This window comes from Odocoileus virginianus, chromosome 23 (assembly GCF_023699985.2).
Source record: "Odocoileus virginianus isolate 20LAN1187 ecotype Illinois chromosome 23, Ovbor_1.2, whole genome shotgun sequence".
In the NCBI taxonomy this organism is placed as follows: domain Eukaryota; kingdom Metazoa; phylum Chordata; class Mammalia; order Artiodactyla; family Cervidae; genus Odocoileus; species Odocoileus virginianus.
The window spans coordinates 48,865,417-48,892,687 of NC_069696.1; the positions used below are offsets into that span (position 1 = coordinate 48,865,417).

Consider the following 27,271-nt stretch of genomic DNA (forward strand, 5'->3'; position numbering starts at 1 on the left):
CTCTCCCCAAACTATTCAATTTCAATATCCATGCAGATGAGCTTTCTCAAACACTTGCCTCTCATTCCCTGAGAATTATCTTCTCCACTGATCTTGCCCTCCATCATATTACACTAACTTCGTCCCCTAGCCTTGACCTCGCCATTACTAATAACAGCAATGCTCTCCTTAATATCAGTGTTCTGCATTCACTCTCTGATTACCCCTCTTATCTTTTCAGCTCTTCTTCCCCTAACTTAAGCTCAACACCCCTTCAACCCCTCTGGGACCCCCAACAAATTGATTCTATCAATTATCCACTGAAACTCATGCCCCTGGGTATCTTCAGTCCCCTCTGTACCAAGCTTACATGATCAGTTGTTATCATTATTCTCTCTAGGGCACCTCTGGTTCCCCCTCTCTTTTCCCAATTCCTTGGCAAGATCACAATCCTAAACTAAAGACAACTCAACAGAAGTTCGGCTCTTCCCTGGGGGCTCAGACGGTAAAAGCCCCTGCCTGCAATGCGGGAGACCAGGGTTCGATCCCTGGGTAGAGAAGATCAATCCCTGGGTTGGGAGGGAAGATCCCCTGGAGAGGGAAATGGCACCCCACTCCAGTACTCTTGCCTGGAAAATCCTATGGACGGAGGAGCCTGATAGGTTACAGTCCATGGGGTCGCAAAAAGTCGGACACGACTGAGCAACTTCACTCACTCACTCACTCACATATGTTCTATGTTTTCACTCAAGTAGCTGAACAAGGTTAAAGGAAAACACACAACTTATGGTAACTAGTCCTAGTTTGGTTTTATGACCATGAACCTCAAATAGCCTTTTAATGCGGGCTGGCAACTACATTCCACTGTCTACACCAGCATACCACCCTCTCAATCCATCTCACTCCTTCCTCGTTCTCAGCTATGACCTTCCTTCCCAGATTACAGATAAAACTGAAACGGGGGGGAAAGTGAAAGTGAAAGTAGAGTCGCTCAGTCGTGTCCGACTCTTTGCAACCCCATGGACTGTAGCCCGCCAGGCTTCTCCGTCCATGGGATTTTCCAGGCAAGAGTACTGGAGCAGGCTGCCATTTCCTTCCCCAGGGGATCTTCCCAACCCAGGGATCAAATCCAGGTCTCCTGAATTGCAGATAGGCACTTTACCATGTAAGCCACCAGGGAAGCCCTGAAACAGGGGAAAAGAACTTCTCAGACCCTCCTCACATTCCAGCATCCACACACTCTCCCGTCCCATTTGGTATCACAGATAAACGCTGCATGATTCTATTGTGCGAACAGCTCTCATTTCCCTCATCTCCCCAGTGCCATGAATGATCCATGGGAGATTGCTATTTTGAAAAGAAACTCTTCGACCTCACTTCTCCCCCAGCTGCTGCCCTATTTCTTCATGACCCTTCACAGCAAAACTACTTTTAATAAGCTGTATATATTCTCAGTATCCGATTCACATGCTTCCGTTCTCTATGAAACCTACTTTAATCAGGGTTTCGTCCCCACCACTTCACCAATTGCTCTTCTCAAAATCACCATCCATCTCCACTTTACTAAAATCAGAGGCCAATTCTCATTCCTCATCTTACTTGACTTTCAGCAAGATTTAACCTAGATAATCACCCCTATCTTCATGTAAGACTTTCTTAATTTCCAAGACACATAATTTCTGGTTTATCTCCAACCTTGCTGACCAGCTTTCTTCTTCTTTCTCTGTCTTCTTTGCTGGTGGTTTATATTGAGACCTCTTCTATTGGGGTGCAACAGATCTCAGCCCTTAATCCTGTCCCCCTTCTCCATCTGGTCATCTCTTTTCCTACCATGGCTTTAAACCCCAGTCTCTCAAACTCCAACTATGTTTATCCCACCATCCATGTGGTATCTTCAGTTGCCCATAGACTTTTTATTTTGACCCCACTTCTGCTCTCAAATCCTAAATTCTGCTTCCCCTTCAGCTTTCTCCATATCAGTTGATACCAATCCCATTTACTCAGGTCAAAAACCATAAAGTTGTACTTAGCTCTCCTTTCTCTCTTATTCCACATTTAACCCATTGAAATTGTGTTGGCCCAACTTTAAAATACATCCAGTATCCAAATTCTCACCACCACTTCTGCTCCCCTTAGGAAGAGCCATCATGTCTTGACTGGGTTGTTAATGGTGGCCTCCTATCTGACCTTCCCCCATTTATCCTCTACCCCTGTAATCTATTCTCAAATAACAACCAAAGTGATCCTGTTTAAAAAATATGTCCACTTACAGGATTCTTCTGTTCACAACCCTTTAAGAGCTCCCATTTCACAGAGGAGTCCAAGTCCTTACACGCTCTGCAAGGCCCTGCTGCATCTGAGCCCACTGAGCTGATGTGTGCGTCTCAGTCCAGGCTCAGGGGGTCCAGTGCTCTTCCTCAGACTGCAAGACTCACTCCTGTCCTAGGGCCTGTCCACTGGGCTGGAATGAACCTGCCCATCGACAGGGCTCTCATGCCTTCTAGCCCTTGATGACACATCTTCTCCACAATCCCTACACCTTGAGGACCACCTGATTACAAATGCAACACACAACCCCACCACCTGCTACCCCTCCTTGTTCTTTTATCCATAATATTTATCTTCTTCCTAAACACTACTTACCAAGTCTATGTATCGTCTATCTCCCCTGGATGGTATGGAAACTCTCTAAGAGCAGGGATCTCTGTTTCATTCACTCTCAGTACCTAACGAGTGCCTGGCAACCAAACTGGCCCTCAGTAAGACATTTGCTGAAAGGCTGATAGAGCAATTAGAAAGCGATTGTAATGTGTCAATTACACTTTTAAAAAGCCAGGAAAAAATTTAAGGAACTCTATAGTCATAATCTGAAAACCAGCTAATGAAGGGTCAGTTCAGTCCTACCCTAAAAATTATTTATTGGAGATACAAAAATAAATATTGCAGAATCCATGACTTTAAAGATCTTATGGTGGAGAGACAGACCATTTCAAAATATTCAAGATTATGGAACAAAATCAGGGTAACCTAGAGAGACCAGCATGAGCAAGGGTGGAGAGGCATGACTCAGTATCATGTGTCTGGAGAGCTGAAAGAAAGTAAGTCTGATCAGACCTCAAGGTCTGGTTGATGTGCCAACTTGGCTAGACTAGAGTTCCCAGTTACTGGTGAACACCAATCCAAGATGCTGCTGTGAAGGTGATTTAAAGTCCATCATCAGTTACCTTCAAATAAGGGACATTATCCCACAATGAGGGAGGGGTGCTCATTCAATCAGGCAAAAGGTCTTAAAAGCAGAGCTGAGGCTTCCCTAGAGAAGAAATTGTACCCGTGGACAGCAACCTCTGCCGTGCTCATGGCTCCCAGTCTGCCCTTCCTAACAGCCTGCCCTATGGATTTCAGACCTGCTTAGACAGCCCTCATAATCATGTAAGTTGATTTTTAGTAAAACTCTAGTATAAGTTTCCTGGCTCTGCTTTTCTGGTTGAACCTTGGCTGATACATTAGAGTGTAAAGTTTAAGACAGAAAGGAGCAAAAAAGGATGAGAAGCACTACGGCCTGGATTATGGTGGGCATTTGTTCCTAACATACTAAGAGGGTTGGCCTTTACCCTGGAATGAGTAGGACAAGCAAGATGAATGGCATGGTCATGGGTGAAGATGAGTCATTCTGTATTTGGTGTGAAGCATGTACTGTGACAAGAGGCAAGAGGACAAGAGAGATGCTAGAGGCTGGGGAACCATCGGAGTTACCTGTGAGAGAAGTGATGGGAGAACGGAGAAAGCAGGTCGCCATGGAAGTCAGGGAATATGCTTTGGGAAGAAGTGGTGGTCCACTGTGGTTGGGTGCATCAGAAGAGTCTGCCACCCACCAAACTGTGGTGAAAGCGGGTCAATAAGAAGAGCCATGATGGTGTGGATGAGGCAGAAACCAGGCTGCATTGGGTTGACAAGTGGCTGGGAAGCCAAGCCAACAGTTACCCTTTCAGAAATCTGGCTTTGGAGGGACCAGAAGTGGCGGAAGTGAGAAAAGGTTGCAGTGTCAAATGAAGATGATTAAAATGAGAAGCTTCAGCCTTCTTCACAAACTGAGGGGAACGATCAAGGTCCAAGAGAGGAGGGGTGGTCAAGGCCACTGGTGAAGGACACAGGTGAAAGCTCAGTCAGGACAGTGGGAAGACCGTCGCCTCCTGACAACCAGAGGAGAGAAGTGAAGGATGGGCGTAGACAGAGATATATTTGGAGATGCAGGAACCTGTAGTCTCAGGCCCAATGGCCCGTGGGTTTCTCAGTGAGGGTAGGAAGCCAGGGTATCAGCTGAGAGAAGGAAGATGACATGGCAAGAGAAGGAAACGACTTCAGCTGAGGCTGGCTGGCCCCCTGAAAGCACATTACACACAGGAATCAGGACTGGGGGAGACTTAAAATATGTGACCTTGGAATTTCCTCACAATGTGCTATTTCCAGAGTCAGAAATAGTGTTCACTTGTTTTTCCTCAGTTTTCAGAACAAAGCCTGGCATATAGCAGGCACTCAAGAAATGTGTTGAATGAATGAATGAATGAATACTTAAATGAGCCTTTCACCCAAATACTTGAGGTTGTAAATACCAACTTTGATATAGACTCATTTTATCATTTTTAAGAGATCACAGGTACTTCCCAGGGCCTTGAAAATTCACACGACTTTAGTTGTCTCCCTTCACCTGAGAAAGAAACACGGGCGAGTTAAACCACATAACTGAGGCTTCAAAGTGGGCATTTTCACCATGACATTTCCCCTGGGCTGTCTTAGAGCAAAATTCAAGAAACTGGCCAAATCTCTGTCTTGTTTTATTCCGCAGTAAACTTTTCTGAACTGAGCAAGCCTATTCAGTGGAATTTTCATTTAGATTCTACCTAAAGTAGAATGTTGTGGAATGTTGCCTTAACCTTTTCTGATACCTCAAGCCCTCTTCCCTCCAATTAGTCTTGGGGACATTTACCACTGATGGAAGTGAAGAGAAGGGGGAAAAAACCCAAGACTCTTTTAAAAAGTAAGCTTAACTGGAAGCGTGGTAGAATTAGATGACAAAAATATAGTACAGGCAGTCAGGCTGCTGCTAACCCAGGTCCCTGTTGACCCGTCCCCATGCGTTACCTGGGTGGAAGACTCTGGTTCTTCCATTAGTGACTCCAGAAGAGCTCGTCTCCATTTTTACTGACCTTCTGCCTGGTGGAAGTGAGGAATGCCTGACCACGGGCAGGCGGCGTGACCCTGCGCGGCTTGCCACACTTCGCCGTTGGTGGATTTGCAAACGCTTTTCAGCCCCATGAATAGATAAACTTAAACCTGGAATGAGAAATAGCACCGTGATATCAAAGAAGTCGGTTCATAATAGCTAAAACACCAAATTATTTTCTGGCATAAAATCCAGAAAGCACTCAGTAACTGTTTCACATTCTTAAGGGATGGTAGTAATACTAAAATTATGGTAGTGACTGATTTTCACATTACATAAATAACTGAATGTTGTTTCAGTCAAAAATGGACATCGTCAGTTATTGTGACAAGAGTTTTATACACAGATCCAATAAAGTTAAATAGCAGAATTATTCCCGAGTCCTAAAAAACATGCACATAATTGGCATGCTGTTGTCAGGGGCAATGAGGATTAGAAATTGTTGTGATATCCGGAATTTCAATAAAAATCAAACAATTTTTTCAAAGTATTCATGTATAAGTCAGAATACAGACTGAACTCAGATTTATACCTCTGATAACCTTAGAATGATGTACATATTTAGAGCTATTTTATCTGGGAAATTTTCAGACACACTAAAAGTCAAAGGAATAGTATGATGGACCCCACGCACATACCGTCCAGTTTCAACAAATAAAGATCTTTCCAAAAGGCTGAGAAAACTTTCCAATCTTCACCTATTTCACTCCCTTTGCTGTTGGTTTGCTTTCTAGGTGCCAGAGTAGTTTGAAGCAAATCCCAGACTTCATGTCAATTTCATCAAAAATAATACTGGATTACATTAATTCACATCAATTATATTGATATGGATTATATCTGCTGATACATATAAGCTATATTTTAAAATTCTGAGCAATCTGGGGTATAACAGAGGTATGCAGAGTTATTTTTAAATTTCTCCAAGGAGGAGAGGAGGATATAACCTGGGCCAATTTGTAAATTCTAATGAATTTTAAGAAAGGATGACTCAAATCAGAATGAGGTTTAGTCAGCCAAGGGAAAAACAATAACAATGCAGAAAAAAATTGCACAAAACATATAAGGGAGACAAACCTGGGCAGTGCCCACCCAGGCAACAGCCCCAAAGTTCAAGATTTCCAAACGCACAGGCAGACCGCACTGATGCACAAATTTTCTCTCCTTTATCCACTTAACTGCCCTCACTCTGACAGTGCTCACAGACAAACCTCAGATTAGGATTTGGCTTCCAGGGCAGGGAGACAGTCATCACATGAGTGTTGCCATCTCCCTGGAAGACAGGGTCCCCAGCGTAGATTAACAGCTGGTATTCTGGGTGTCCATTCATCTACCTCCTCACGAACAGGATACTCTGCCCCATGAACTGTAACTCAGCCTGCAATGCTGGGAGGCTGAACCTTGCCGTCGGGAGAGTCACCCTGGTAAAGCCTGCCAGGCTGGGTGGCCCCTCGGGAGACAGCCTGGCAGCCTTCCCCTCCCACTGCATGCCCTGCTCTGATGCGCAGCTGCCTGGGCAAGTGTGAGCCTTCCTCTGAGCAGGACTATCACCACAGCAGCCGTCTGGCATCCTTCCTCTCTGCTAGGCTCCCTCCCACCACGATATGCTCCACATTTCCAAAGAGGTGCAAGACAAATGTCTGCAGGCCCATAAAGACTCCAGAAGAGAGACTCCCCTGGTGGTCCAGTGGCTAAGACTCTGCGCTCCCAGTGCAGGGGCCCCAGGTTCCATCCCTGGTTGAGGGAGTAGATCCCCCATGAAGCAGCTAAAAGATTCTACACACCGTAACGAAGACTCAAGATCCCACATGCCACAACTAAGAACCAGAGCAGCCAAATAAATACATTTGTTAAAATAAATATTAAAAAAAGACTCCAGAAGAATGCAGATAGATTTTCAGGTGACAGATGAAGGGGCTGGGAGAAACACTTTAAGTCAACACCAGACAGCATACAACAGTCTCAGTCTGCAATAGATGGCTCTCCCGAGATCATATTTTCTTGTCCTTTTTCTAAAGATTATTGGGCTGAAGAAACCAGAATGGTGAGTCAGCATGGCACTTCTAGCTGTTACCTAACAACCCCTCAAGGAAACACAAAATGACAGAAATGCGAAGAAAAATTACACAGTGGAAATAAACAGCACAGGTACTCGAAACTGTTGAATTCCTGATTTAAAAATCTAATAATGTAGATGATGGGGAAAAGGTCAAAAATAAAAAAGAATTCACAAGTACTACCAGGAAAACGTGGATATGAGGAAGATGGGTATTTTATAGAGTAATTGGGGCAAAACCATCTGGGTCCTCCATGAATTAGGAATTCTCAGAGGTACAGACAAAGAGACTGGCCCATCAGAGCTCTCCTCATATGGTGGCTAAATCAATGCAGGAGAGGTGTGTAAACCAACAGTCCACAGGACAGCAAATATACTCCAGGCTTACAGAAGGCTGACATTTACAGGAGACTCATCAGCAGTCACATGGAGAAGGGAGCGGCAACTCACTACAGAATTCTTGCCTGGAGAATCCCATGGACAGAGGAGCCTGGGGGGCTACAGTCATGGGGTCGCAAAGAGGCGGACGTGACATAGCGACTCACACACACACACACACACACACACAGCAGTCACATCTTCAGAAAGGAACTGTCAGCAAATAAAGGGCATCATCCATCTTGTTCTTAACTTCTTTGAAAGAAAAGGTTGACACTAATTATCTAAAACAAGCTCAATATTGATCATTATCCCAATAAGGCCTCATCAAAACCCTAAAAGACAGTATGCATTTCTACATTTGAAACTTGAGGCCCAAGAGGTGAAGCTACTCCCTAAGGCCACACAACAAGTGAGCAACAAATTTGAACTCTGATCTCTTCCACTTTAGCATGTAGCCTGATGAATGAGATATCAATCCTAGGGTGAACTGTATGAAGTCAGTAGTGATTCTGAATAATTTAATGAGGCAGGGTTGGAAGGGAGTGTGTGCTGACACTCCTTTAGACCCCAACTCTTATGAAACCACCTGTTCCCCCCCTTTTCCACCCATCTGAAATGCCTCCCTGGTTCCTGACCAGTCACCAAACACCTTCGTCAGTAAGAAACTGCCTCTTCCTCCCGAAGCCCTTCCAACTCCTCTGGCCCAAGTCTGCACTCCAATCTCTTTAAACTTGCCATTAGTTTGATCACACCATGGCCTTGTACTCTCAGTAACTGCTGGCCGGCAGACGACCCATTTCTTCCACCAGCTCCAGAGTCTGTAAGGACAAGGGTCACACAGTGTCCTTCTGACTCTCGCCTCAGTTCCCAAGTACCTTCCATGCAGAGACGGAGGTAACAATTCCCCTTCTTCAGCTCCTTCTCTGCACATTGGGTCCTGCATGGTGCAAAGACTCCACAGGCACAGACACAGCACAGAGTCAAGAGCTGGTCAAGAAAACGACATGCTCACCCGTGTAACCCATTTTTAATGCAGTGCTTCTGGTTTCATCACACCCTCATCCTCTTCCCTAGACAACTTCAGGCCTGAGGCTTGGCTGCTTCCTTCAACGTCAGCATCACTTCCTCTCCCACTCAGCTGAAAAGATGGAGCCCAGGGGATATCAAATCTCTCTTCTTCCCTCCCTTCTACCCCAAAATATCTTTTAAACACGACTTTTCCTCTTGAGACCTACCATCTATCTTACTTGAAAAAGATCTTAAGTCAGGACCTCGAGAAACACAAGCCTTTAAGGATGACAAGTGTATAGTGTGTGGTTAAAATGTGGGTGCTGGACTATTTACAATAGCTAAAACATGGAATGGGTCATCATGTGAAATGATGGGCTGGATGAAGCACAAGCTGGAATCAAGACTGCTGGGAGAAATATCAATAACCTCAGATATACAGATGACACCACCCTTATCACAGAAAAGTTAAGAACTAAACAACCTCTTGATGAAAGTGAAAGAGGAGAGTGAAAAAGCTGGTTAAAACTCAACATTCAGAAAACTTAAGATCGTGGCATCTGGTCCCATCACTTCATGGCAAATAGATGGGGAAACAGTGGCAAACTTTATTTTTTGGGTGCTCCAAAATCACTGCAGATGGTGACTGCAGCCATGAAATTAAAAGATGCTTACTCCTTGGAAGGAAAGTTATGACCAACCTAGACAGCATATTAAAAAGCAGAGACGTTACTTTGCCATCAAAAGTCCATCTCGTCAAGGCTATAGTTTTTCCAGTAGTCATGTTTGGATGTGAGAGTTGGACTATAAAGAAAGCTGAGTGCCCAAGAATGGATGCTTTTGAACTGTGATGTTAGAGAAGACTCTTTGAGAGTCCCTTGGACTGCAAGGAGATCCAACCAGTCCATCCTAAAGGAGATCAGTCCTGGGTGTTCACTGGAAGAACTGATGCTGAAGCTGAAACTCCAATACTTTGGCCACCTGATGCGAAGAGCTGACTCATTGGAAAAGACCCTGATGCTGGGAGGGATCGGGAGCAGGAGGAGAAGGGGACGACAGAGGATGAGATGGTTGGATGGCATCACCGACTCAATGGACATGAGTTTGAGTAGGCTCTGGGAGTTGGTGATGGGCAGGGAGGCCTGGTGTGCTGTGATCCATGGGGTCGCAAAGAGTCAGACAGGACTAAGTGACCGAACTGAATTGAACTGAACTGAACTCCTAACTCTAAGATCTCTTTCCCTTCCTGTTCCCAAAGGTGGGGGTACTCACTTCCTGGGGCTACTGTTGCAAATTACAGTAACTGTGGTGGGTTGAAACAACAGAAATTTATCTTACAGTCCTATAGGCTAAAAGCCTGAAATCAAGGTGTTTCTCAGAGCTGTGAGGAGAAATCTGTTCCTTGCCTCTTTCAGCACCTCACGGATGCCAGCTGTCCTCGGTGTTTTCTGCCTTGTGAGCACATCACTGCGGTCTCTGTCTTTACTGTCAAATCACCTCCTCCTCTGTGCTTCTGTCTGTCTCCTGCCCCCGCTCATCCTTTTAAGAATGCATGTGATGGCACTTTGGGCCCACTTGGAAAATACAGGCTAATCTCTTCATCTCAAGATCCTTACCAGCGAACTCATCAGCAAACAAGATCCCATCTGCAAAGTCTTTCCAACTGCCACATTCACCAGTTCTGGGGATTAGCACATGGCTGTATATTTGGGAGCCATCATCACAGCGAGCATTTCCCAAGCTTCTGATGTGGATCTTCTCTCTGTCTCCATCTTCTCACACACGCTGTGTCTCCAGCTGTCACCTATGTGTGGTTATCTTCCAAGTGATTCTTACTTTGCTCCGTCTCCTAAATTTCAAGCCCATCTTTCCCACCATTCTTGAGTCTGCTCTTGGGAAATTCAACAGGTCTGTCCACAGAATACAGGAAGTGTTTAATGTCTTGATAAAGCAAAGCTTAGATTTCTTCTAAGTTCCTTGTACATTTTGTTTTCAAAAATTCTAACTGAAACGTAATTATTTTGCTCAATAAAATACAATTCTTCTGTGCTCTTTGCTTCTGGCTTACTCCCAAACTGCACTAGCTCTGGCCGCGTTGTGTGATAGAAGGGTGCCTATGTAGAAGCGATTTGCTTTCATCTAAATGTCATCCCTGTGATTCAGAGGCGCTCTATGCCACAGGAACATCTGGAGCCCTGTCAATGTTTTACAACTTGCAGCAACAGTGCCAATGTGCCGCATCACTCTCCTTGTCATTTCTTAGATCAACTATGTTTCAAGACACTGAAAAACCATGTTTTGAATATCACCATAAGCTAAATATGACTCACCTGTTCCTAATTAAAAACTAATCCATGAAAAGGGATATTTATTTCTAGTTTTCTCTTTTTCTCAGATTTAACTACGAAGGTGGAGAACAAATCCATCTCCAGGGGCCTGATGACAGGACTTGCTGCTGCCCAGCCTTCCCCCATCACACAATCCACGAACATGTCTACTCCTATTTGATCTTCCTTCCCTGGAACAGGCTATTTGATGGGTTGGCATCCGTATGTTACACAAACCTGGCAGTACCAACACATCAAAACCAGGAAGGACTTCCTGCCAAGTTGCTGTTATTTGTGATATTGTGACAGTTGTCTCTCTAAAGCCACATCACCTTGGCATTCAAGCACTTTGAAAGGAGAATAAAATGCTAAGGACTAGATATGATACTATCCAGACTTAACTTTTGGTTCAGTGTCTATACAAAGAACTTACAGAATCAGACAAGATAAGAGCCTGAAACAACATTCAAGTGTCAAATAAAATGCCAGGGATAAATTACCAGGGTTTCTCTCCTGTAAATCCACTTCTAGATTCTTTATAGCCTTTTTGGTAATTTTTCTCTCGCCTATGGGACTGATTTAGGACTGATTTAGAGTCTCCTTTCCCCCCCTTGCTACAGAATTCTTCTAGAAGGACTTCATTTTAGGAAACTACAGTGACACAGTAGATGACTAACCCCAATTCTTCATAATATTTCTTTGCCATGTGGCCCATCAGTGCTTTCCAGTAAAAAAGGAAGTGCGTTGTTCTGTTCATTTTGGACCTGGTCATTACGATCTGCTTCAGCCAAGGCAATGTCAGCAGACATGATGAAAACATAGACAGAAAATGTGCTCAAACGGTGATGGCTGAGTTATTTCTTCCCTGCTCTCTGTCTCAAGACTTCTGAGGGCCCAAGGCGATCTGCATCTGTCAGGTGGTCCCTTTCCCATGGCTCCAACTCTGCTGGGCTCTAATGCTATCCTTGCCTCTTTAGACATTGAAAAGGCTTCCCTGGATGGTTCAACAGGTAAAGAATACGCCTTACAATAGAGGAGACACAGGAGACGTGGGTTCAATGGCTGGGTCAGGACGATCCCCTGGAGGAGGAAATGGCAACCCACTCCAATATTTTTGACTGGGAAATCCCATGGACAGAGGAGCCTGGTGGGCTACAGTCCATGGGGTCGTAAAGAATCAGACACGACTGAGCAAGTAAAAACAAAGGCTTCCCCCTGTTGGTAGACCCTGGGCGCTTTACCGCCTCTTATTACTGTCCTCAACCCAACCACTCTCTGCAACACAGGAAGTCCTTTTGATAAAATCTGCTCCTTAATTCAAATGCTGTTTTTACCTGAATTTTGATGATAGTGTTGTGCAAATCCATCTCCCTCAGTTTTAACAGTCAAAGGTTCTACATCCTCATAACTCAATAACATCACTGAAAACTTCTTTGGAAGGCTCTCAAAAACTTCATGATTGTTATCCTTCATTTTTATTCCCCAAGACTGTCTCATTTGGGGTCAGTTTTTCTTCCTCACTACTCTGAAGGCTAACACTCTGAATTTCTCATTTCATCTCATCCTGTGATATTTAACTTATCCTAAATCACCACATTTTCACTCAAAGAAACAGTGAGAGAATGACTATGAATTTCTTGTCATTTTGTGGAAGTTCAAGGGTTTTTCTTGTGTTTCATACACTTAGGCACAAGGTTCTCTCTACCTTCTGCCCTCCCCAACCCCCACACACAGACAGATATAAAACTTATTAGAAAACTGTTACAGGTGATATTTAAGGAGCGAAAAGATGGATATAGGCATTTGGAAATATGCAGTTTGAAAATTATACCTTGGAAAAGAGTTCTTTTGAAATCTTCAATTATCTCTAAGAAGCCAGTAAAGCACCCCCGCTTTCTCCAAAAGGACTTCAATTATTTCATATTTTTCATAATGATATGTTTAAATATTATCACACTCCAGGTACACAGAGTTAGGGATAGGTGACAAAAACAGCTAAGTAGAAACCAGGGATGTACCTTACATGGTGAAACCCACACTTGGTACAAACATATGCACTGAAATCCCAAGTTCCAGTGGAACCACTCACTAAATATTACCAATCAAGCAACTTCAATAGTACGAGAGTACTATTTCATAAAATCACTGGACTCAATTTTATCTTGGCAGTCAAAAAAAAAGCTTCTAGAAGTGAAACACAAGATGGTTTACTATCAGTGACATCAAATGATAGGCATTAACTCCTAGAGGGAACAGTATTTTATGTAAGATTTTAGTCATTTGGCAAGTGAGTAAAATTTAGTTAAAAAGGATTTTTTACATTACAATTTATTTCTATCAACAACTCATGAGCCTTACATCATGTCAGGCCCAAGGACAAAAATAAGGATGATGCAGGCCGAATCTATGTCTGTAAGAGGAGGATGCTGTCACAAGGGGAAAAGCTATGCAGAAGCAACTCTGATAGCAGCAAGATGTGGAGGCACAGCTCAGAATATGTATGCTTGAAGAGGAAGGAAGGCTCAGCACACTTTTCCTGTAGAGACAGATAATAAAATGTTTGGCTTTGCAGGCCATATGGTTCCTGTTGCAACTACTCAATTCTACTATGGTAGCCCCAAAGCAGCCACAGATGATGGGTAAGTGAATGTGCAGCTGAGTTCCAACAAAACTTCACTTAAAAAACCAGGTGACTGGCTGGATTTGGTCCATGGATTGACTTGGAAAGTTAAGTAAAGGGCTGTTAGGGAACGCTTCACAAGGAAGGTGGTATTGTCACCCAGCCTGGATTGCTGGGCAAGTTTCTAAAAGGCAGAGATGGAGGGAAAGAGCATTCCTGGCAGCAAAGGCATGAGGGCATGAAAGGACAGAGTCAATTCTGGCAAGGAAAAGGTGTCCAGTCTCAAGCATGTGTAAGACATATGAGCATTAACACTGGCTGGTTAGATTGAATGTAATGACCATAACACCTTTTGTTTGGATTAAATTTTAGAGAATTTGAGCCTTGAAAGTTGTATTGAAGAGTATAATCTTCACTCTAAACAATGAGAAATCACTGACGGTAGGTGAGCAAGGTGGGGGGTACATCACCAGAGCAGGGATTTAAGAAGACTCCTCGATTTCATCCTGTGCAATAGATCCAGGTTATTGATAAGAGTCATAGCGGCCTGGATCAGAGTAGTGACAGGAGGGACACAAACAGATCGAAGAGACAGACTGAGAGCAGATTCTGTGGAACTGCTGCTGCTGCTAAGTCGCTTCAGTCGTGTCCGACTCTGTGTGACCCCATAGACGGCAGCCCACCATGCTCCTCCGTCCCTGGGATTTTCCAGGCAAGAACACTGGAGTGGGTTGCCATTTCCTTCCCCAATGTGCGAAAGTGAAAAGTGAAAGTGAAGTCGCTCGGTCGTGTCCGACTCTTAGCGACCCCATGGACTGCAGCCTACCAAGCTCCTCCGTCCATGGGATTTTCCAGGCAAGAGAACTGGAGTGGGGTGCTACTGCCTTCTCCTCCGCAGAACTGGATAACCTTTTTAATGTTTAGAGGTGGGAGGAAAGAATCAAGATTAACTTTGGATCTGAAGATAGTAAAAGAAATAAAAACATGGATGGAATATTTTGATAGGCAAGATGCAGCCAACAAAATGGGTCCAGTTTTGGATATACTGGGTCTCTGGTTCCCTGAGACAACAAAATAAAATGTTCACTCAGCATTGCCGGAAATAAAGGTGTAGAGTTTGGACACGCTTCTGGCTGGAGTTCTTTGCTAGAGGTGAATGAATAGTGAAGCTCTAAGACAGCCTGCAAGAGAAGCGAGAGATCACAGATAAAACCTGGAGGAACTTCTAGAAGGAGAATAACTAGCAACAACAATCAGTATTGGTTGAGGGTTAACCATGTACCAGATATTATTCTAAGAGTAATAAACATATCACCTCCTTTAAGCATTGTGTCAATCATACATGGTTATAATACACATACATTCTTTATCCCCATGTGACAGAGAGAAAATTGAGGTACAGAAGTAGTGAGTAATTGACCAAAGGTTACAAGTAAGTGGCACAGCCAGAATTTGAACCCAGGCAGCCTGGCTAGCCTTCCCAGCAATGCTGCATGCAGCAAGAGAAGGGGAACAAGAGAATGACACGCTCAAGGAAGGCCAAAGAAGCGGGGAACTGAGAAAAGAAAGGATTCACATGGACTGAGACAGAAATGGATGCCAAAATACAAGAAGCTAGAATGGGAACACAGGCAGTGCAGACAGTAAATCCAATACTCTGAATGCAAATTCTGTGGCACACAGAATAATGGTTCCCCTAAAATATCCAAGTCCTAATCCCCAAAACCTGTGAATACCTTACTACATGTGGTGAAAGGGACTCACAGATGCGGATGAGGACTCTGGCGGAAATTATCCTGGGTTATCCAGGAGGGCACAATTTAATCACAGGAGTCCTTACAAGCAGAGATCCGTTTGTGGCTGGAGTCAGAGATGCGCGCCGCTGGCTCACTGAAGGAGCCGTGGAATGTGGCAGCTCTAGAAGCTGGGAAAGTCAAGGACACAGATTCTCCCCCAGAGTCATAAGAAGGAGCACAGCTCCGCTGACAATTCAGTTCTAGCCACATGAGACCTGTGTCTGACCTCTAACTTGCAGAACTGTAAGATTATAAATCTGTGTAATTTTAAGCCAAACTGTATGGTAATTATTACCACAGCAATAGGCCACTAATTCAGCTTCCCATCTCTCCCCAATCTGGTTAATATTCTTGATAATGATTCTAAGACTCACCCACGTCAGCCCAACCCCAGCCACGGCCACAGACAATGGGCAATCCCCTAGTCAGCACAAGCTCCCCAACATCCAGAGCAGGCCAGGGAAGGAGGGAGATGGGGAAGCTAGCCCTGTCTGAATCTCCTTAATCAATACTTAATTTAACTGACCAAGAAACAAAGAATTTATCAAAGCTAACTCGAGAATGCAGCCCACTAATCATTTACTGATTACAGCTCTATGTTAATAATGGCGCAGTTAGATTTTCAGCCATATGATGTGCTTCTAAAGGCGCTTTAACAAATGTTAACAAAAAAACAGCAACAAAATGGCATTAAATTACACAAGACTTTGAAATGTAACTTTTAAATGGAATTTAATGATAATTTCAAAGGAATAATGAACATTATTTATATGATTGAGTTATAAAGTTAATCTCAACTAATTTTGGTGCTGACAAATACGTTTCTGATAGAGTTAATAATTAATGAAAGCTTCTGGCAAAAAAAAACAACAACTGTATTTTAAGGCCCTTTTGAAATGGTCTAAATTTTTGCAAAAAAAACCCCAATTTTTCTTAACCATTTTTCTTAAGTAAGTATTTATTTGAAATAATTTACCACTGTGCCAAAATATTTAGCAAAATGATTTGCTCAAAACAAGGTACAGTCACATATTCTCGTTCTGTATGGTCTTTCAAAACTTGTTTGGTCATCATTGTTGGTGGTGATGGTTTAGTCGCTGAGTTGTGTCCAACTCTTATGACCCCATGGACTGTAGCCTGCCAGGCTCCTCTTGAGGCAAGAATACTGGAGTGGGTTGCCATTCCCTTCTCCAGGGGATCTTCCTGACCCAGGGATTGAATCCAGGTCTCCTGCATTGAAGGCAGATTCTTAACCAACTGAGCTATAAGGGAAGCCCTTGAGAAAAGCCTGTCCCTAAAGCCAAGCCTCAGTATATTAATGAATCAAGTGACTGGAATCAGATATGTACACTTTCAGAGCAATGTGAATATCGTAAGCCTTAGCTAACCATGATTTACAGTACTTTATTCAGTAAATGTGGGATGACAGCAAGGTCAAGTCTCACAGAAAATAAGGAAGGGGGAAATAAACACAACAATAACGTTGTTTTTAAGTATATGTCTCCTAGTGGCTGCTGATCTCCAAATTCACTAGCATTAAATATCTGGTGTAGTGGGCAAACTCTCTCTTAGATTGTTTTTCAGTCACCCAATTGTCTCCAATTCTTTGTGACCCCATGGACTGCAGCATGCCAGGCCTCACTATCCCTCACCATTTCCTGAAGTTTGCCCAAGTTCAAGTCCATTGCATCGGTGATGCCATCCAGCCATCTCATCCTCTGCCATCTCTCTTAGATTAAATATCAGCAAACTATGGCTCATGGGCCGAAACTGGCCAATCGCCAGTCTTTGTAAAGAAAGTTTTATTGGAACTCAGCCACAGACTTGTTCACACATCACCTATGACTGTTTCTGTACTACAACAGAGCTGAGCAGTTGTGACAAAGATTGTCTGGCTCTCAAAGCAGAAAATATTTACTATCTGGCTCTTTACAGAAGTTTGCCTACCCCTGTCTTAGATCAACACCACTAAGATATTTAGAAAACATTGCTCAGGTATTGTGACTTACTGACACAAACTATCTCTTAAATGTTTTACAGACAGTAATCTGTTTGAAATTTCAAATCTTATCAGCTGGAATGTTCATAGACTTCTGCACTTCCTTCCTGTTTTATTTGGTGAGGCATGGCAAAATAACTCCTACAGCTGCTTGGTGTTTTTCCAAACTAACGTGTAAATTGGGAACATGTTTTAGGGGGTTATAGGTAACAACCGGAAGAGCATAATCACAGTTCCAATAGACCACAAAAAGCCTTATATGCTCTAGTAGATAGATACCATGTTACATCTATCCACAATATTACATCTAATATATAATTTTGCTATTAAGTAACATAATTATTAAATAATAATAATAATTTTATTGTGTTATTCATGGAAACTAGCCTGAACTGGGTGCAACAGTAATAACGGCTCACACTGAGGCACTGTGGCAAAGAACACAGATTTAGGATGCAGCCTCAGTCAGTCAGTCAGTTCAGTCGCTCAGTCATGTCCGAGTCTTTGTGACCCCATGAATCGCAGCACGCCGGGCCTCCCTGTCCATCACAAACTCCCGGAGTTTACTCAAACTCATGCCCATCGAGTTGGTGATGTCATCCAGCCATCTCATCCTCTGTCGTCCCCTTCTCCGCTTGGGTTCAAATTCTGCCTATGCCACTACCAACGGTGTTCTTAATTAGCTTCTAGGGGCCTCAGTTTTCTCATATAAAATGGGGATAACAGTACTATCTACCTCATAGAATAGAACAGTTCTGGGCACATTGTGAATTCCATTAAAAAGTATTGGTTATTCACAGCAATATATTAACAATCTTACTACTGAGAAAGCGATTAGTGGTTAAGAGTGTAGACTCTACAGCATGTCTACCTAGGTTGGCCTGTACTCTAGCTGTGAGAATTTGGGCATGACCCAATTGGGGAATAATAGTAATATCTACCCTTGGGCTGTTTTGAGGATTATTTGAGTTAATACATATAGCACTGCCTGACAGAGTATACACTCAATAAATGCTAACTATTTTTATTATTTTCAGTATTAGTATTACATTATTAATATTTTCATCACCATGTAACTTGCCTGATGATAAATGTTCTACATTATGAGGAACTATTATCAATACCATTTTAAGGATACAGGAACTTAGGCATAAGAAAGTTAAGTAACTGGTTTCATTCACTGAATGATGTAATTGGAAACTGAACCTTTCTAAGAGGATTAGGAGACCTTTGGGTCTACATAACAATAGAGGCTGATTTCTTCAAGGGAAAACAAGCTGATTAAGAAACAGAAGAATTTTTATAGTTTCTGGCCTTACATTTAGATCTTTAATCCATTTTGAGTTTATCTTTGTGTATGGTGTTAGGAAGTGTTCTAATGTCATTCTTTTACATGTAGCTGTCCAGTTGCCCTAGCACCATTTATTGAAGAGGCTGTCTCTGGCCCATTGTATATTCTTGACTCCTTTGTCAAAAATAAGGTACCCATAGGTCAGTTCAGTTTAGTCACTCAGTCGTGTCCAACTCTTTGCAACCCCATGAACCGCAGCATGCCAGGCCTCCCTGTCCATCACCAACTCCCGGAGTCCACCCAAATCCATGTCCATTAAGTCGGTGATGCCATCCAACCATCTCATCCTCTGTCGTCCCCTTCTCCTCCTGCTCCCGATCCCTCCCAGCATCAGGGTCTTTTCCAATGAGTCAGCTCTTCGCATCAGGTGGCCAAAGTATTGGAGTTTCAGCTTCAGCATCAGTTCTTCCAGTGAACACCCAGGACTGATCTCCTTTAGGATGGACTGGTTGAATCTCCTTGCATTCCAAGGGACTCTCAAGAGTCTTCTCCAACACCACAGTTCAAAACCATCAATTCTTCGGTGCTCAGCTTTCTTCACAGTCCAACTCTCACATCCATACATGACCACTGGAAAAACCATAGCTTGACTAGATGGACCTTTGCTGACAAAGTAATGTCTCTGCTTTTTAATATGCTATCTAGGTTGGTCATAACTTTCCTTCCAAGGAGTAAGCGTCTTTTAATTTCATGGCTGCAATCACCATCTGCAGTGACTTTGGAGCCCAGAAAAATAAAGTCAGCCGCTATTTCCACTGTTTCCCTATCTATTTGCCATGAAGTGATGGGACCGGATGCCATGATGTTAGTTTTCTGAATGTTGAGCTTTAAACCAACTTTTTCACTCTCCTCTTTCACTTTCATCAAGAGGTTCTTTAGTTCTTCTTTACTTTCTGCCATTAAGTGTGAAGTGTGAAGTTGCTCAATCGTGTCCAACTCTTTGCGACCCCATGAAATGTAGCCCACCAGGTTCCTCCATCCATGGAATTTTCTAGGCAAGAGTACTGGAGTGGGTTGCCATTTCCTTCTCCAGGGGATCTTCCCAACCCAGGGATCGAACCCAGGTCTCCCACATTGTGGGCAGACGCTTTACCATCTAAGCAACCAGGGAATCATCTTCTTCTGCCATAAGGGTGGTGTCAATTGCATATCTGAGGTTATTGATATTTCTCCCAGCAGTCTTGATTCCAGCTTGTGCTTCCTCCAGCCCAGTGTTTCTCATGATGTACTCTGCATATAAGTTAAATAAGCAGGGTGACAATATATAGCCTTGACGTACTCCTTTTCCTGTTTGGAACCAATCTGTTGTTCCATGTCCAGTTTTAACTGTTGCTTCCTGACCTGCATACAGGTCTCTCAAGAGACAGGTCAGATGGTCTGGTATTCCCATCTCTTTCAGAATTCCCCACAGTTTATTGTGATCCACACAGTCAAAGGCTTTGGCATAGTCAATAAAGCAGAAATAGATGTTTTTCTGGAACTCTCTAGCTTTTTCAATGATCCAGTGGATGTTGGCAATTTGATCTCTGATTCCTCTGCCTTTTCTAAAACCAGCTTGAACATTTGGAAGTTCACAGTTCACATATTGCTGAAGCCTGGCTTGGAGAATTTTGAGCATTACTTTACCCATAGGTGCACAGGTTTATTTTTGGGCTTTCTATCTTGTTCCATTGGTCTATATTTCTGTTTTTGTGCCAGTACCGTACTGTCTTGATGTCTGTAGCTTTGTAGTATAATCTGAAGTCAGGAAGGTTGATTCCTCCAGGTCCATTCTTCTTTCTCAGGACTGCTTTGGCTATTTGGGGTCTTTTGTGTTTTCATATGAATTGTGAGATTTTATGTTTTAGTTGTCTGAAAAATGTCATTGGTAATTTGATAGGGATCACACTGAATCTGTCAATTGCATTTGGTAGCATAGTCATTTTCACAATATTGATTCTTCCTACCCAGAAACATGGAATATCTCTCCATCTATTTATGTCGTCTTTGAGCTCTTTCATTAGTGTCTTATAATTTTCTGTGTACAGTTCTTTTGTCTCCTTAGGTAAGTTTATTCCTAGATATTTAATTATTTTTGTTGCAATGGTGAATGGGATGATTCCTTAATTTCTCTTTCTGATCTTTCATTGTTAGTATATAGAAATGAAAGCGATTTCTGTGTATTGATTTTGTATCCTGCAATGTTGCTAAGTTCACTGATTAACTCTAGTCATTTTCAGATACAATCTTTAGGGTTTTCTATATTTAGTATCATGTCATCTGCAAACAGTGAAATCTCTACTGCTTCTTTTCCAACCTGGATTCCTTTTATTTCTTTTTCTTTTCTGACTGCTGTAGCTAGGACTTCCAGAACTATGTTGAATAACAGAGGTGAAAGTGGACACCTTTGTCTTGTTCCTGATCTTAGGGGGAATGCTTTCAGTTTTTCACCATTGAGAATAATGTTTGCTGTAGGCTTATCATATATGGCCTTTACTATGTTAAGGTAGATTCCTTCTATGCCCATTGTTTGAAGAGTTTCAATCCTATAAATCTTAGAGGAAAACACAGGCAGAACACTCAATGACATAAAACAAAGCAAGATCCTCTATGACCCACCTCCTAGAGTAACAGAAATAAAAACAAAAGTAAACAAGTGGGACCTGACTAAACTTAAAAGCTTTTGCACAGCAAAAGAAACCATAAGCAAGGTAAAAGAACATCCCACAGCATGGGAGGAAATAACTGCAAATGAAACAACTGACAAAGGATTAATTTTCAAAATATATAAGCAGCTCAGACAACTCAATACCAGAAAAACAAACAACCCAATCAAAAAGTGGGGAAAAGACCTAAACAGACATTTCTCCAAAGAAGACATACAGATGGCTAACAAACACATGAAAAGATACTCAACATCACTCATTATTAGAGAAATGCAAATCAAAACCACAATGTGATATCACCTCACAATGGTCAGAATGGCTCTCATCAAAAAGCCTATAAACAACAACTGCTGGAGGGGGTGTGAAGAAAAGGGAACGCTCTTGCACTGTTGGTGGGAATGTAAATTGATACAGCCACTATGGAAGACGATATGGAGATTCCTTAAAAAACTAGGAATAAAACCACCATATGAGCCAGCAATCTCACTCCTAGTCATATACTGTAAGGAAACCAGGGTTGAAAAAGACACATGTATCCCACTGTTCACTGTAGCATTGTTTACAATAGCTAGAACATGGAAGCAACCTAGATGCCCATCGACAGATGAACGGATAAAGAAGTTGTGGTACATATACACAGTGGAATATTACTCAGCCATAAAAAGGAGCACATGAGCCAGTTCTAATGAGGTGGATGAACCTAGAACCTATTATACAGAGTGAAGTAAGTCAGAAAGAGAAAGACAAATATTGTATTCTAATGCATATATACGGAATCTAGAAAAATGGTACTGAAGAATTTACTTACAGAGCAGCAATGGAGAAATAGACATAGAGAATAGACTCATGAACATGGAGGAGAGGAGAGGGTGAGATGTATGGAGACAGTAACATGGAAACTTACATTACCATATGTAAAATAGATAGCCGGCGAGAATTTGCTATATGACTCAGGAAACTCAAACAGGGTCTCTGTATCAACCTAGAGGGTCGGATGGGGAGGGAAATGGGAGGGAGGTTCAAAAGGGAGAGGATATATGTATACTTAAGGCTGATTCATGTTGAGGTTTGACAGAAAACAATAAAATTCTGTAAAGCAATTATCCTTCAATAAAAAAAATAAGTTAATTGAAAAAAGGAACAGAGAAGAAGGGGGACTAAGGTGGCAACACTGAAGGCTCCTGAATTCCCTTCCTCCAACAGAGTCACTGAATGCACAGCTGCACAGGGAGCAAGCCCCTCTAAGAAGGATCCAGAAACCAGCCAGTGACTCCTGTACACTGGGCCAAAGAGAAAACAGCACATCAAAACAGGTGGGAAAGACTGAGACACATCCACACCGTAAATCCCATACCTGGCAGAGCACCATACAGTCAGCAGGGAACCCGCAACTCTCAGCTACTCCCTGAGGAGTGAAGGGTTTGGGCCACACACCGAGTGCCCCAACTTTTAAGGCTCCCACCCGAGGCAGAGACTCCCCAAACCTCTTTGTCTCGTAACCCTTTAGGGCTTGAAGTCTATTTTGTCCGACAGAGGTATGGCTATGCTGGCTTCTTTCCATTTGTTTGCTTGGAATGACAGCTTCCAACATTTTACTTTTAGCTTATGTGTGTTTCTAAAATGAGTTTCCTATGGGCAGAATATTGTTGGGTCTTTCTTTTAGTAATCTATCCAGCCATCCTGGTGCTTTTTAATTGGTTAGTTCAATCCATTTACACTTAGTGTGATTATATGCAAGGATTTACTACTGCCATCTTATCTTTTGCCTCGTGTTTGTCTCTCCTTGTTTCTTTTTCCTTCTGTTTCTGGGTAATCTGGTGGTTTTCTGGGTTTCCTTCTGTTTCTGGGCAAGTTGGTGGTTTTCTGTGGTGATTCCCTCCCTCCTCACCTTTTTTAATATTTTGTGTCTTTAGACTTCTGCTTTGGGGTTACCATAAGGTTTACATAAAATGCCTTATAGATAAAGAAGTCCTTTTTCTGCTGATAGCAATTTATCTTCATTCCCCTATAAGGGTTCCATCCTTTTATACTTCCCTTTTTATATTTTTGATTCTGTAATTTCATTACTAAGTAGCAGTAGCCACTATTATTTTTTAAGCTTAATATATTATTCTTATAAAAGAGCAGTGTTCTAGTTCTATTTATCATCTTAATCAGAGCTTTGGGTGATTTCATGTTTTTATTTCAGCTTGAAGAGCTCTGTTCAACATTTCTTGTGAAGCAGTTCTAATGTTGGAAAACCCTCAGCTTCTGTTTGTCTGGGGAAAGATTTATCTCTCTTTCATATTTGAAGGATAATTTTGCTGATGGGGTGTTTTTGGCTGGTAGTTTCTATATTTAAATATTTTGAACATGTTATTCCACTCTCACCTGGCCTGTAGAGTTTCTGTTGTTTTTGTTGTTTGGTCACTAAGTCGTATCCGACTCTTGCAGCCCCATATACTGTAGTCTGCCAGGCTCCTCTGTCCATGAAATTTCCCAAGCAAGAATGCTGGAGTGGGTTGCCATTTCCTTCTCCATGTTTCCATCATGGAGTTTCTAACTCTCTTCAATTATGATCTGCTCTATTTCCAATGCACTCTAAAGCATTCTCCATCTCATCGGAGCCCTTCAACTCCAGAATTCGTACGGTTCTTATTTTGGATTTCAGTTTCTTTGATACAGTACTTCTTCCATTTGCTAATTTTATCCCTGAAACCATTTGTAGCACTTTTCTGAGTTTTTCTATAGCTCACTGAATTTCTTCATAACAGTTATTTTAAATTCCTTGTCAGTTATATCACAATATTCTACATTTTTTGTTTCAGTTGCCAGAAAATAGTCATTTTCTTTTTGTGACATCACATTACCATGATTTTTCACGGTGTTTGAGGAGAAGTGCCCTGCTGCTGCAATTGATGTAGCAGACACATTCCTTACTTAGGTAAGGTTTTGTTTACTTAGGTTCTAACAGTTCAACAGGCTGGTGGTTAGGTGCCTTCATTTTATTTTTTAGAGGGTAGCACTATAGCACAAGTTTTGCCTTCCTTACCACTAAGATAAGGAAAGGCTAGGAAATTGCAACCCACTCCAGTATTCTTGCCTGAAAAATTCCACGGACAGAGGAGCCTGGCGGGCTACAGTCCTGGAGTCGCAGAGCTGGACACAATGTAATGACTGAGCACGCGAGGAAAGGATGCATTAACAAAGCCAGAGGGGCTGGCAGAGCAGGAGCAGGGTGCACTCAGCACTTGGGACTTCAGGGGTGCCCAGAACTGGTGGGGTGCTCCTCAGCTGGGGGAACCCCAGAGGTCCATGGGCAGTTATCTTATCTCCTAGAGCAAAGAGCAGAAGATGCTTTCCTTCGGCTCTTTCTTGTCTGCCTACTGCCCTGCACTTTCCCTACCCCACCCCCAGTCACCGCAGTCTCCTTTAGAGAGAGCAGCCGGCCCCTCCAGCTGCAGTGCGCATGGCTAGGCAGACACACATTCATCACCTCGCCCTCCACCTCTTCTGCTGGAGAGGCTGCATCGGCTCACCGCCAATCACCTTCTCTGCTCTCCCTGCCTCTGGCACCTCCAGCTCCACCAGCATTTCCCTCAACCTGCTGCCTCCTCTGGAGTCCAGTCCACTAACTTTCGGGTACACAGATGGAGGGATGTCTCAGAGATTCTGCTATGCTGTGCAGTGGCTTACGTTTTCTTTCTGTTTTGGTTATGGAGTATACAGGAACTCATGCAACAAGAACAATGCAATAGCAAAAAAACAAGCAGTAACCCAATTAAAAGGTGAGCAAAGGACCTGAATAGACATTTCTCCTAAGAAAACATACAAATGGCCAAAAAGTCCATAAAAAGATACTCAACCTCACTCATCATCAGGTAAATGCAAATCAAAACCACAATGAGCTATTATCTCATGCCTGTTAGGATATCTAATACCAAATAAACAAGAGATAACAAATGCTGGTGAGGATGTAGAAGAAAAGACTCCTGTATGCTCTTGGTGGGAATGTAAATTGGCACAGCCACTATGGAAAGCAATATAGAGGTTTCTCAGGAAATTAAAAATAGAACTGCTATATGATCCAACAACCCCATTTCTGGGTATATTTCCAAAGGAAACAAAATCATTTTCTCAAAGAGAGATCTGGTGCACCCCTATTTTCACTGCAGCATGATTTACAATAGTCAAGACATGGAAACAGCCTAAACAACGTCACTGATGGATGATTGGGTAGAGAAAATGCAGTATATATACACAATGGAATATCATTTAGCTAAAAAAAGGAAATCCTGCTATATGCACTAGATGTACAAACCTCAAGGGAAGTATGCTAAGTGAAATAAATCAGACAGTAAGGCAAATGATCTCACGTCTATGTATAATCTAAAAATACCCAAATTCATAGAAGCAGAATAGATTTGTGGTTTCCTGGAGGTTGGGGAAAATATGGTGAGGTGGTAAATTTTCAGTTCTAATATGAGTAAGGTCTGAGGCTGTAATGTAAAACATGGTGAGTATAATTGATAATACTATAGTATAGAATTAAAATTTACTAGGAAAGTAGAACTTAAGTGTTCTCATCAAGAAAAAAAACAAAAAAAAACACACAAATTTCAATCTGTGAGTTAGTGATTAACTTGATGGTAGGAATCCTTTCATAATCTGTGTGTGTGTGTGTGTGTGTGTGTGTGTGTATATATATATATATATAAAATCATCATGTAGTACACTTTAAATTACTATTTTGTTAATTACACCTCAGTAAGTTGAAAACAAAAGAAACAGCGTTGGGTATTCAATAACATTTGCCATGACAACTGCTTTTCTTCTTTTTATAAGACTGTATTGGATTGCAAAACTGCACAAGCACACAATGTTAGAGATGGGAGAAGTCTGTGGACCTAGTCCAAAATCTTCAAATTCCAGATGAGGAAACCAAGGTCCAGAACAGCTCAACAACTGACCCAAGACCACAGAACAATCTTAGCATCAGGAGAAAAACTAAGATTATATATTCTGGTCTGAAGGCCTTCCATCACAACAGGCTGCCATAGTTTCACGATAAAAACCTAAATGAAAATCATTTTATATTATGATCTACTTGTTTATTAAATAGTGGAGAATTTGATAAGCAGAGCCAATCAATTCTTGAGGTGTATTCTGCAAATGAACTCTGACGGAAAGGCATACTTATCCACGATAGCTGACCCTGTCAAGGGTACACTGAGTGGATGTGTGCATGACTACAAGGAGGAAAAAAAGGGAAATTTCAGGGCAAATGGTCACAGAACTGTCTTCACAGCTTAGACAGACTAGATATTCTTGCAGCTGCTGCTGCTGCTGCTGAGTCGCTTCAGTCGTGTCCGACTCTGTGCGACCCCATAGACGGCAGCCCACCAGGCTCCCCCGTCCTTGGGATTCTCCAGGCAAGAACACTGGAGTGGGTTGCTATTTCCTTCTCCAATGCGTGAAAGTGAGAAGTGAAAGTGAAGTTGCTCAGTCGTGTCCGACTCTTAGCGATCCCATGGACTGCAGCCCACCAGGCTCCTCCTTCCATGGGATTTCCCAGGCAAGAGTACTGGAATGGCGTGCTATTAGGCCTAATTGGAAGTTGCGCTAAACACTCTGACATGTTTCACTGAGATCCTGTATGAGGGCGGTAGGTGAAGATCTATTGGCAGCGACCTGAATCTACTCACCTCATAGAAATATCACATCTTTAGGGAGAAACATGGTCAAGGCATTAAAAAAAATCTGAAGCCTGGAAACAGGGATTCAAAGCTGCTCTTGTATTAATATATGAAATGAAAATTCAATGATATGTGTGATTTTTTTTCTTTTAAAAATTAACTTCAGACTTACAATAAGAGAATTTATTTTCCACAGTATAATATAGTGATTAAGAA

The 27,271-nt window shown here is 42.4% G+C and overlaps 1 protein-coding gene across 6 annotated transcripts in view; it reads right to left on the bottom strand.

Annotated features, from left to right (window-relative positions):
* The window catches only part of ANO4 (anoctamin 4), a 427,540-nt gene that overhangs the window by 209,495 nt on the left and 190,774 nt on the right, over nt 1-27,271 (bottom strand). For all 6 annotated transcript variants that reach the window (XM_070454084.1, XM_070454083.1, XM_070454082.1 and 3 more), the window contains one exon: nt 5,119-5,310. In XM_070454084.1, coding sequence (XP_070310185.1) covers nt 5,119-5,310 — 192 coding nt within the window. The remainder of the gene's footprint in view (nt 1-5,118; nt 5,311-27,271) is intronic.